Here is a 12,744-nt window from a genome sequence, read left to right as displayed (position 1 = left end):
GCCTCTCCATTTAGGCTCTCTACTTAAAGTATTATATTATTGATATAACACAGATTGAACTGTGTTGATCTCGATAAACCAGTAAAGTCAGGAAAGTTTCAATTTTTTTTATTTTTTTTTTTAACAATTAAACATCTGGTGGGTAGAGAGGTAGAGATTAGTAGAGATTTTGAGTTCCTTGCAACTATATTTTTTTTTTTCATTTACCACTTAGTAACCGAAGGATCTTTTTAAAGTAATTAAATAAATCAAGGAGATATTTTGTAAAAAAAATCTTGATACTGATACTAAGTTGCTCAGATACAAAGAATGTTTTGAACTCGTTAACCCTCTACTGCCCAAATTTTTTTTTCGTAAATTTTTATTTTTCCCGTGTTCAGGAGGTAATTTTGAGCAACGTTTGTTCTACGAAAAACTTTACTTCTCGTGTTTTATGTTTTTCTTGTTTCATTTTTAGTATTTTAATTTGCATTTATCTTGTTTAGTTTATGTTTGTTTTTGGTAGTTTTTGGCCTACTCTACCACCTCCTATCATTACATTTTTCCTATCTATTTTTTCATGTTTTTACAGTAATTTTTTCAATTTTTTGCATGTTTTTCACATTTTCTGCTATAAAATGGAACCATTATCATTTAAATTGTAAATAAATGCGTAGAGGCATTGTCTGGGGCACTAGAAAAATTACTGCATACCTCTTTTTACTTAAAATATAGGAAATGTTAGAAAAAAACACAGCCAAAGTTGACCCCTAAAAAAATTACATTTTTAAAAACATTGGCAAAGTCACATAAAACAAGTCAAACTTCTAACCCTAAAATTTTCCAAAATTTTAAAAGTTCTTCTTTCCAATGCTTTTTGAAGATCAACAATTGGTTGAAAATGGATTTTTGGCGATTTTTTAAATCGAAGCCCGTCTAGAGGCGGGGTTGGGTTGTAGAGGGTTAATTTAATTTCAAGTTTTGGGATGTGAGCAACAACTTTGTTCAAAGAGTTTATTTCACAACAATGCGCTGTTTTCTTTTGTAGACTATGCCTTAAGCATATTTACAATTATAACTTTCATAATAATAAGTTAAATGTGATGTTTTAATGAAAAGTTCAACTTCTTCCCGAAAATCTCCTCAATCGCTTCTCCAAAGCCCCGCGCCACACGCCGCCGTACCGCTTCTCGGCCAGTTCCAACCCCAGAATGACCGGTGCCAAGCCCGTCACCCAGCCCATCAGCTGCATCGCAAACAGGGCGTCCACCATGGCGATCGGATCGAAAACACTATCGCCCAGGCAGGGCGGCTTCCCGGTGTAATGGGCTTCCGTTTCGCGCGCTTGAAAGCCCCTCTCCCGTAGCGCCAACAAGCTGAAAATGGTTTGGGGAATGTGTGAGGATCGTTTGGTTTGGTGTGTCGTTTGCTGATCGTACCCGACTTTGATGTACTCTACGTAGGGCGAGTTCTTCGATATCGAGTAGTATCCGTTGAGAGGGATTAACTGATTGATCGCTTGCAAGTTACACTTTTCCTCCTCCTTGTAGTGATCGATCATGTAGCGGTAGATCAGGTTGGTATCGCCATGAAAGGCGTACAGACCCGCACGGATTCGATCAGCACCTTCCGGCAAGGGTACGAAGGCGTGCTCGTTGGTTTGGTTCTGGAATAAAGCATTTTTGAAGAGATGGACTAGAAACTTACCAGTGACTCACCCCAATGAAGATCCTGTTGATACGATCGTCCTGTACGGTCAGTTCCATTCCGGATGTATGCAAATCCCCCAGAGTACGAATCGTCCGCGACGGGGACTGTATCAAACCCACGATGTTAGCGGAAAAGCTGATGTACAGGAACATCAGGCTGAACAACATAACCACGCTGAGCGTACGGGACGAGATCGTTCGCGACGCGATCAGTACCTCTTGCTGGCTGGCGAGACTGATCATACTGAGCAAAACTCCGGCGAAGCCTCGGTCGCGTGGGTTGTCGGGGTGGATCACCGCGCGATCAACGCGGATTATGACCACCTGGAGAACCGTTGCCAGCAGAATAAGGCCGAGGATCGACAGCCAGACGCGGTAGTGAAAGGCTACGGCAAAGACGTTATGAGTGTAGGACAGCTTCGGTGACCGGAATATGAACTTGTAGTCCAGCGGTCCTGTCATGGCTAGGAAGTGGACCTGCTGGAGCCGTTCGGTGGTCATGTAGGTTGGCGTTACGATCAAGTCCACGTGATCCCCTTGACGGGCGGCTTCCCAGTCCTTGAAGCACACGAAATTGATCGTGACGTTTAGGAGGAAGGCCAACTGTTTGGTGAGTTCAACGTTCACCGTAGTAGCGGTTTGATCAGCAGAACTGTTGCAAACGATCGCGGCTTTGAGGATCACCCCCAAGTTGAGGTTTCGGGATGGAGTGATCATTTGGAGGGTTTCGTTCTGCCAGCTACCGATCAACTCTTCGATCAGCGGATCGCTGATTGAGTAACGAAAGACACTTTTGATATCGTAGCCATCGCTGGACTTGATCACGGCTAGGACTTTGCTTGCAGCGTTTATGTTCTTCGATGCAAGAATGTCCAAAAACTCCTCATCGTTACTGTTGTAGTAAATCCATTGAACATTTGAACGTTCTTTTTCTGACACAAATGATACATTTTGACAAGCTGTGTCCGTTACGATCACCGATCTTTGACTAGGGGAATCAAAAGATCTTCCAAAGCTTATCAGGCTGTTTTCACTAAACAATTTGTGAAAGTACACTTCTTCTTCTGAAGACCAACAGGTTCGAAGAACAACTTGTAACGGCACATTTTGATTTGATATAAGTTGCTCCAGTAAAGGGATAACACTACACTTCACTTGTGACAAGTTGTAAGTTAGAAGAACCCACATAATAAAGTTAAAACGAATCATTTTAGAAGTCTGGGAACGAACTGATTGCAGTAAAAAGGGGCATCTCTTATATATCCTAGATTGAATGGTTCAATTAGGTAAAATTGAGTCATTATGTTCACCTAGCAATTTCCGAATAGGACCAATTGATATGTCATCCCTGGATTTAAACTACAAGCTGAACTATATACAATTTGAATATATTTTTAAACATAACAATTTAACAACTCTGACTCAAAATCACACTACTGCGAAACATTATCCAAAATCGTAATTATACCACACGCGATCCGACCTCCCACTGTGTCTTCCTCTCCCTGAAACGACACCGGATTGTTGATGGACAGATCTGGGAACCGGTACACCTCCGAAGGCTTCTCGTGAATCACAATCGAACGGCCAATAATCCCGGCAAATCCAAACAGATTCACGTACGGACTGTGAAAATCGATCATCGCATTGCCGTCGTCCTTAACCTCAATGTTGCCAATCTAAAACAAAAAAAAAGTTAAACAATTCAAAAACCAACCACAAAATCGTAGGGACACTTACGATGCTACTCCGGAAGTGGGGACCGGTCGACTTGCAGCCCTCCCTCATGTCGCCGAACGCGTGCACGTGGACGGCGTGCTTTCCCACCGGCAGCCCGGTCGCGTTGATTGCCGTCTCCACGTGGCCCGGGGCCCACTGGCGGAACGAGATGGTGCCCATAATTTGCTGCTCGGGGTTGTCCGCCACCAGGGTGGCGCCGGCCTTCCACGACGGTTCGGGCTGTTATTAAAGTAAAATAAAAATCACAAGACATAAGCTGTATTTTCATTCATTTGCATAAGAAATAAAAAATAATCTGACACGTTTATGAGAAGCAGGGCAAAAAAACTGAAAAAATGTTCCATAATTTGTTCCATAACATGATTTTCAATAATTTCTAAAAGTTTCATAATTAAAGTTAAGACAATTGAACTTGAAATTTGCCATGCGCAAAGTGAACTGTCAAATTTTCTGAGCGTTTTTTTTATCTTCAAAAAACCGAGTTGAATTACGGCTGCCACGATATCTCGAAATTGTATGGAATATAATGGCTTAAATATGGGTGAAGTTTCTCAAGACATGCCAAATTTTGTCAAAAAAAATTAATAAACGAAAAGTGAAGATTTTTTATATGAAAAGCACTCAAATATTTTTATTTTTTTTAATTTTTTTTAAAACGTGCTTTGTTACAAACACGGGACTGGTTTTAAATTTATATTATTAATAGGTGAAAATGCATATTTTGATGCCCTAAAAATGGATTTGAAAAAAGTTTATGTTAAGTTTATGACCCCTTAAGCCACAAAGAAATATGGGCAAAAAAAAAACAGAAAGATCGTGATTTCATCACGATTTTTCAAAACTGATGAAAATGTATTTTAAAAAACCTTAAGTAATTGTTAAAAGAAAAAATCGTTAAAAATCTCCGTTTAAAGTAGGGCTAATGTTTCAATTCAATTCAATGTTTATTTTTTGTACTAATCAGAATACAATTTGCTTAACTAATAACAGAATGCAGAGTTTTGGAGGTCCTTACAACTACAAATAAATTCAAGTATAATCAATTGGATGAAATAAATTCAGTTTCAGTCGGTTAAGCGAGAGCAGAAAAAACTTTCTAAAATAACTGCTACTATTACTATGGAAAGAGAAGGAGGATAGGAAAGCTTAAATATATATCACAGAAAAAAAATCAGTTCGTTACTGAAGGCGAAGACTGTTCCACAGTGTGTGAGCTTGCACCTATGCAGGGCATAGGTACTTCCCCATCAGCTCTTGCAGCGCGAAGAACTGCTCCAGCTTGTTTCGGCAAGTGTTGAGTCGCGTATACATGTCCCTCGCTAGGGAGAGGAATTCGGTGAGGGTGAATAAATCACCATCACTGTTGCTGTCCGGGGTTGGACCGTTTGCGGTAGCCGCCACGCTGGCGTAAGTACGCCCGAATCCAGGAGGATTCGTTTGACGGGGTTCGGTCGAGGGTTGACCTGGCGAAGTCCTTGAGGAATGTGGTGCTGGCTTTTTCCTCTTCTCCAGCGCCTCGAGGTAGGTCTTCCTAGCGGTGCACCCGCGGTAATTGGCAGTGTGGTTACCGTCACAGTTAGCACACTTCACGTTCCGCTTGTTCTGCTCGGCTTGGTTGTCCTTTCCCAGGGATGCTTTCTTGGGCAGCGTGCATGCAGCCGTAAGGTGGGCTGCGCTGCACTTGACACACTTCGGCGCCAAAGTGCAGTTCCGGGAACCGTGTCCAAAACGTTGGCATCGGTGACATTGGGCAGCATCGGAAGGCCGCTTGCTGAAGTATCTCCAGCTCACCATGAATCCTTCCAGCGATTTAACCTTGCGCAGGTCCTGGATCTTAACGGAACCGCGTTCGAAGTACAGCAGCCAGAGAATCTGATCTCCGACTTCGGTTACCTTATGCGAGAGCACTTTAGCTTCTCGCGGATAAATATTTTTTTTCACGAGAATTACATCCACGAATTCCTTGGGTGGCACTAGGATGGAGAACCCAGTCACCACTACCTTGACCGGAAGGTTTTCCGGCGAATCATGCGTGTAGTACAGAATGTTTGCATCTTTCAGCGTTTTCTGCACTTTTTCGAAACGCGGACGATCTCGCGTGATGATGTTTACGGACGACTTATTAATACGCATGAGGTATTGACAGTCGGCATCCGCTAATGCCCCCTCGATTTCAACAGCCGGGCGACCAGGCACTGTAATCGGTGGCATTTTTTTGTTCGATTTTTTTCCCACTTGCTCCCCCACGGTGGAGGTGCCCTTAGCCTGCGACGGTGTAGTAGTACCACCATCGCCACCACTGACGTCGTCGTCGTCGTCTTTATTGTTGTCATCAGACAACACAGCGAATCCGTTTGAGGTTAGAACCGTCGTCGAGGAAGTACCCGGCTTGTTGGTGGACAATCCACTAGTTCCAGGTTGATCCGGTTTACCGAGTGCCACCGATCCACGCGTTCGTATGGGGCTACGGGCAGGTACGAAGTTGGATGGCAGCTTCAGCAGGTTTGTTGACCGTTTGGAGCCGGACGAGGAGGTTTTCCCGATGCTGCTGCAGGAACTGGCCCGGCCACGTCCTCGAGGTGCACTCGAGTTGCCACGGCCGCGGGTGTTCCTGCCCATCGTGCGGGGAAGAACTCGCGATTAATCAACGCACTTTCACCGTAAAACGAAAAAAAAAATCGCGGAGCATCAACACAGGCGATGTTGCTGCGAACAGGGTAACGACCCCAATTGTAGGGCTAATGTAAATTTTATTTCTTGCTTACTTTTTAAAAGGGTCCTTTGTACCTATATAGGGAACCCATGGCGCATTGGTTGTTTTGAAAAAGTTATCTAGATTTCAAGTTCTCTCCACCTTAAAAAATTCTCAAAAAAAAACAGAAAGCAAAAACAAGATTGCAAAAAATTTAAATTTTCATTGAAAAAACTTGTAAGATTGATTGTGATCTCATTAGAACAAATTGCATAAAGTTTTCTAAGTCTTACCCAAACAACCCTTCAATTTCTAATGTCGATATCTCAGCTACTAATGATCCAATTTTCAATGTTAAATAAAATTTTCCGATCTTTCCGAAAACAATATTTTCAAAAAAAAAATCAAGACTGACATTCAAAAAGGGCGTAATGTTGAATGTTTGACCCTTTTGAAATGTTAGATGACTTGAGACTTAAAAAACTTCAATTTTCTTGTGTCTTTTTTTAATGCCGCTGTATCTCAGCAACCAGAGGTCAAATCGTCTCTTAGACAAATTCATAGCAAATTTTCTGAACTCCTCAACAAAAATATTTTCAGGAACGGACAATCACTACTATTTAAAAAAAAAAACAAAAAACCGGAATTTTTCGGACAAAATTTAACATTGAATGGCTATATTTTGAAAACGGTGTACTTTTCTATGGCAAATTCGATTTTACATAAAAAATTAGGTAAACAAATTTTAAGTACAGTTTCAATTTCTCACAAAAATCAATATTTAAAAAAATTATAACTCGTCGGCAAAATTTTGGTCCATACTTCTGAATCACTTAAAACAGGGGTGCTCAAAGTTTTTGAATGGCGGGCCAAATTTGAAGCTCACATGATTTTTATATTTCAATCTATAAAACAAAAAAAAAAACAAAATACTATAAAACAAAAAAAAATGAACAGTACAAACAACCCTCCAATCAATTGGTTAAATTTTATTAAAATCAGAAAATCAAAAAAAATACCAGCATAAATATTATTCATCTGTTTTTCATTGCAACTTTGTGCCTCAACAATCGTGATTTCACAAATATAATGAAGATTTTAAAGTTGTATTTAAATTGTTTTTTTTTATTTTATTTTTAAATGTATTTTAAAAGGGGTGACACAAACATTGTAAAAGTGTGTAATTTATTTTTTAAATTATGTGCAATCTTAATGATAAATACAGTAGTTGTTCGGTAACTGGGCGTTGTTTAACTGGGCTGCTTTTTAACTGGGCGCTCGATAACTGGGCCGTAGCCCAGTTAAAAAGCAGACAAACGTCAAAAAACCAAAACAAACCAAAATGACCAAAATGAATGGATGCAAAAAACATATTTAATAAATAAAAAAACTTTTTTCAAACTTTTGTTTAACTTCAAGTTACAATTAAAGAAATATGAAAAGTAAGCATTGTAAATACCGAACAACTACTGTAGTTGTTTAAGGGTTTTCAAAAAAAATCCTCCAATTTTAAATAATAAAATTTCAATAAATATTTGATGAAAATTTTGACATAATTTACTCTTTTTAATCACAATTAATAAAGATAGATTTTTAACACAATATTTGTTTCATATAATCGGGATCAAATTTTGGTTTTTCCATACTTTGATCCCGGTTATACAATTAGTTTTATATAACAAAATCTAAAAAGGTTCACAAAATAGGCATAAGCTTAACCTTAATTTCTATGAACTATAAAATCACTTAAAGATGCATCAAAGGGCCATTTTACATGATCATTCAAAATGGGTCCGCGGGCCACAAAATATGACCTGGTCACCCCTGGCTTAAAAGATGCGAGGTTGTGTCCTTTAAAACATAAAAAATTAAAAAATACGGATTTGGTAAATTACATTTTTGTGAAAAATAGTTAGTTAAAAAATCACCAAATTGTTTTTCCGTGTGCTTATTTTTTCTAAATAGTCCTCATCAATACCTACAACTCCACTGCCGAAGACACCAAACCATTAAAAAAATCCTTGAAAAGTTACAGATTTTCAAATATTTACGTATCTTTATTGTATGAACAGCTGCCAAAATTGTATGGAGATTTATATGTGTGAACCAGTGGCACATAATGGCTTCTTATATGATAGGAAAGGCCCTTACAAAGTTTGAGTCAAATTTGAAAAAAATACAGAAAATAAAAATGGTCGAAATTGGCAGATTTCGTGATGATTTGCTCAACATTATTTTCATAAATTAATTGATATTTAGAAAATTTGCTACAGTATTTTATTTTTGTATAAGGGAGAGTATCCCCTTTTTTTGTATCGCACATAATTCTGTCAATTTCTCACAAAACTATAAACTTTTTGCATGAATTGAAAGCTTAAACATTCATCTTTGTTTGGCTATTCAAAATTCAAATTCAGAATTCAAAAAATGAATTAATCAAATGTGCCAAAACGTAATTAAAATTAAAAACAACATAATTGTTGAAGTTTGTTTCAATTCTTGTTACTTTTGGTATTTTTTATAGGAAATTTGCTTAAACTTTTGACAATATTTGAATAAAATGAACATTTACTAGTTAGTTACTAGTATTCGAAAATAAAAATTGAGACATTGAAATTTGTTTGACCTTTTTAGAATAAACCGAAGAAGTTAGTATTGAAGAGTATTTAGTATATGTGGGGAGAGGATCGTTTTTGGGTGGTAGAAGGGGTTTGTTTGTTTGGTTATATTGGGTGGTTGGTATGGGATGTGGGGTGTTGGGGGGGATTGTTTAAGTATGGGGGGGGATGAGAAGGGTGGAATTGATGTGTTGTGGGGAAAGTTTGGGGTTGGAGTGTGTGGGGTGTTCGGTTTTATTGATTGCAGATTATAAAATTTGTGTGTCTATGTATCCATTTTGATGATAAGGGGTAGTTGATGGGTGAAGTTATATATGGTTGGTGGGTGAGTATAAGGATTGGGTTAGGAATTTATGGATTTTGTATGGGTGTATTTGGTAATAATTAATGTGATTTGTAGTCGTGTATTATATGTGTGCATCAGTAGTTGATAGAATGACAGGTAGCTGGGTTTAAGTTTAAAATAAGGTGGCTGAATTTGTAGTTAATGTAGAGTGAACATTGACAGAAATAAAATGCGCTGCTGGGTAAGGTACATACGAAAGTTTTTAACTAAGACAGGGGATATGTGTAAATATATTATATGGTTGGAAGGGGAAAAGAGATGTAGGATAATGTTTGGAATAAGTGGTGGTGCTGTTTAGGAACGTGTAGTAATTCCTCCAATCTATCAATGAATTGTCCCGTGGGGCACGGAAATCAGTTAAAACCAACCCGGGAAGGACCTACCGCGGCAGGTGTGAGTTCAGGTTCAGGGCGCGCGCAACACAGATTGATCACACCTCAAACGTGATCACCTTCACGTTTTTTTTTCCGAACGATTTTTCCACGAAAAAACTTACTCTGGGCAAAATCTCGATGCCCCGGAAGCCACGTGGCCCTCCGAGGGGACCCAACCCAACCGGTCCCAATCCTCCGCCGTTCGGCGTGATGAACTCGACGTCGTCGTTGATGGCTCGCTGGAACTTGGCCCCCGTAACGGTCGTAACTGCCACCACCACGAGCAGGATCGGCAGGAGTTGGTTTGTTGCCATTGCGGTGGGGTTTTTCACAGTTTTATTGGTGGGATTTCGAGGAAAACGATACGCGCCGCGGAACCGTCCGGATTAACGATTCTAGCTAAACTGATGAAATACCTTAGGTCGGCAGGTTGTATTAATAAGCTTCCGAAGGGGGTGGGGAAAATGCACGGCGAATTCCGCAGCGCTCGTTGTTCTATTGTGGACGTCATCGTTGGGGTTGCAATAATTGCTGCATCAGTTGTGATGAGAGCGAAAATGAGTTGAATGGTCATTTGAGCGATAGTAGCGAAGTTTTATTACATAACTGCCACAGCAGTAATGTACGTGAACTAAATTAAATTGATATGAACTGAACATGTCAAACGAGATTGTCTTAAACAAATATAGAGACGCGAGGAATTGAATGTGTTGGCCCCAATATATTTGAAGTAATTATCATTGAGAGAATCATGATACTTTGAGAGTATCAAAATTAGCCTATCTATCAATGTTTTCATAACTGAAGTTAAAAATAAATTTTAACGGTGCACATCAACCAGAGCCTGGAGCAGCGAGATGTTTGTTACACACATTTTGTTATTTTTTAAACTTCGGGAACTATCGATATCATGGTTTATTCATCCCCTAAGCTAGTATCTTCAAAAGCATTCACAATACAACTTGGCAATTTTTATCAAATTATTTCAGGAGTTAGTTCATCGAGTTCAACAATTTTGGAAAAAGAACACAACAACTTCCCTGGTTGCTGTGTTCCCTTAAAACTTTTCAAACTCTGTTGAAAACAACTTCTTGAGGTAGTTTGAACATGTTTCTACCATGCTCAGTATGATTTCATACCATTCTTTTCATTCAGATCGTATTTTTAGGTTATTTTTCAGAATTGCAAAAAATCTAGAGCTTTTTTTATGGTCCCATCAGCTAGGACCTTTTTTTTAAAAAAAAACACTCTGAAATGGTTTTTTTTTTCATAAAATTATTTTTATTATGTCCTTTTCGGTGCTGGGACCTGGTTAGGACCGAGTCGGCTTTTGTAATTACATTATACTTAAAGCTAAGAGTAATTACAGAGGATCTTGTAGGGCCTCTGAAAATGTTGTAATAATTAAAAAAAAAAATCTTTTTGCAATTCCGTCGTGAAACTACTTACTTTTCCTGTCATTCTTGAACGACGAAATAGCCTACTTTTCTGTACCAAAAATAACAGAATCGAATAGCAACACTTTTCAAAATAAATGCTGAAATGTTCTACTTTTCAGCACTGAAATGGGTGCTGAAAAGTTGAACTTTTCAGCACTTGTTTCGAAAAGTTGAACTTTTCAGCACTTTTTTCGAAAAGTTGAACTTTTCAGCACTTGTTTCGAAAAGTAACACTTTTCAACATTTTTTTAATTTAAACGATTTATTGACACAATACATGAAAATTCGACTATTTTTTTTTTTTTGGAATTAAATATGTCTTTATTGAACTTTCTTATAATAATTACATTTCTTTTACATGCTAAGTGGTATGGCCTAATGCTCTTCATCTTTGTTGTATTTTTCGTTTTATTATTAACTGATCACATTTATTTTATTTACTTCAAATTGTTTTACATTATTGCATTGAATCGAATACATTTGGGTAAAAAAAAGAAAAAAAATCACTTTAACAACTAATCCTAACTTAAAACTAAAAAAATAAATTCATTGAAATATTCAAAATCACTAGAACGAGTAAACTACGAACTGTATTTTAAGATGAATGCTCCAAGCGTTCTTACTTGTTCCTGGCGAGTTTTGCAACCACGCAGTGTTGTTGTCATCTCGATGAAAATGTTCAGAAGTTCTTGTGGTGAAAACAGGTCACTATTGCCTTCACCCGTTGATGTTGGTTGGTTTTCCCTCGGTTGCTGACTGAAGCCTGGAGGTGTTGTATGCTCTGCAACTCTTTGCCGCTGATTCAACGGCAATGGCTGCAGATTTGGAACCACTCGAACAGATCCTGCTCCTGGTGACGCCAAAGCAGGAAAATCCACGTCCGTGAAAGTTGGTGGTGTTTTGCGACGATTTGGTTGGTGCCTCGTCGTCGCTTGCTGCCGAATTTTTACAAACTCAGCTCGTTTTGGGCAGCTTCGATTCTTGGTAGAATGGTCGCCGCCGCAATTGAAGCATTTGGCTTCGATGTTCTCGTTGATTGTTTCGCAAGCTTGAGTTTTGTGCTCACCTCCGCAGGTTGCACAACGACTCTTGATGAAACAGTTCCTTCCACCATGCCCAAACTGCAAACAGTTCGAACATTGCGTCACGTCACGGTGCACTGGACGATAACGTTCCCAAGTCACGATGATGTTGAAAATTGCCCGAACTGCTTTCAGCTCAGACGGCGTTGTCGATCCTTTCTTGAGATGAACCAGGTACAGTTGATCACGATACTTGATGTCCTTGTTGTGTCTCGTCATCTTGAAGACTTCGATCACGTTCAACTTAAGAGTTTTGAGCTCTTCTTTCAGCACACTCACATCCATGTCGTACAGTCCTCGGAGGACCTGTTTCATGGGGCGTTTACCTGGATCGTCATGGCTGTAGTACTCAATCTTTGTGTTGTTCAGGAAATCCCGAACGTAGTTGTAATCCTTTCTGGTAGGTAGCAGAATTTTGAGTCCATCAGCACACAAGCGAATGGAAGCTCGTAAAGCACCAGATTTGATAAATCCGGTCAGCCACTTTCGCACCGAATCCGATGACGATGTTTTCACAAAAATGGGTGGCAACTTTTCCCGTCGTTCAAATTCTTCCTTCTCGCTCACGTCCACAGGGAGGGTAGCGAACTGGTTTCTAGACGAATTTTGAGCGTCCTTGCTCAAACTGCCTGGCTTTGCAGGTAGCGCTTCGGCATTCTTTAGCTTCTTCAAATCTGCCGATCCTGCTGGTGAGGACCGCCTCTTTTTCTTGCCGTGAGGCATTTTTTGCACTTTTAAAGCACTTTTCAGGAGCTAATATCCAGG

The 12,744-nt window shown here is 39.3% G+C and overlaps 1 protein-coding gene and 1 pseudogene across 1 annotated transcript; both read right to left on the bottom strand.

Moving 5' to 3' along the window:
• Positions 1 to 987: 987 nt before the first annotated feature.
• Positions 988 to 2,638, bottom strand: LOC120424195 (uncharacterized; annotated as a pseudogene).
• Positions 2,639 to 3,055: 417 nt separating this feature from the next.
• On the bottom strand, positions 3,056 to 9,877 carry LOC120424203 (superoxide dismutase [Cu-Zn]). The gene is made up of 3 exons (XM_039588262.2): positions 9,581 to 9,877; positions 3,429 to 3,647; positions 3,056 to 3,367 (listed from the first exon to the last, which is right to left on the bottom strand). The coding sequence occupies exons 1-3, from the start codon at positions 9,770 to 9,772 to the stop codon at positions 3,122 to 3,124; spliced, it is 657 nt and encodes a 218-aa protein (XP_039444196.1). The 5' UTR covers positions 9,773 to 9,877; the 3' UTR covers positions 3,056 to 3,121.
• Positions 9,878 to 12,744: the final 2,867 nt, after the last annotated feature.

This window comes from Culex pipiens, chromosome 3 (genome assembly GCF_016801865.2).
Source record: "Culex pipiens pallens isolate TS chromosome 3, TS_CPP_V2, whole genome shotgun sequence".
NCBI classification, from domain to species: domain Eukaryota; kingdom Metazoa; phylum Arthropoda; class Insecta; order Diptera; family Culicidae; genus Culex; species Culex pipiens.
The sequence above is the reverse complement of the archived record's forward strand: the minus strand, read 5'-3'. Positions and strand labels throughout refer to the sequence as shown.

Bases quoted from the DNA above. Each gene is read 5' to 3' on its own strand.
- LOC120424203 (XM_039588262.2), bottom strand. From the start codon at position 9,772: ATGGCAACAAACCAACTCCTGCCGATCCTGCTCGTGGTGGTGGCAGTT. The intron at 3,648-9,580 runs GTAAGTTTTTTC...CTTTAATAACAG, and splicing joins GCATCGAGATTTTGCCCAGA to CCCGAACCGTCGTGGAAGGC. The intron at 3,368-3,428 runs GTAAGTGTCCCT...TTTTTGTTTTAG, and splicing joins CCCACTTCCGGAGTAGCATC to ATTGGCAACATTGAGGTTAA.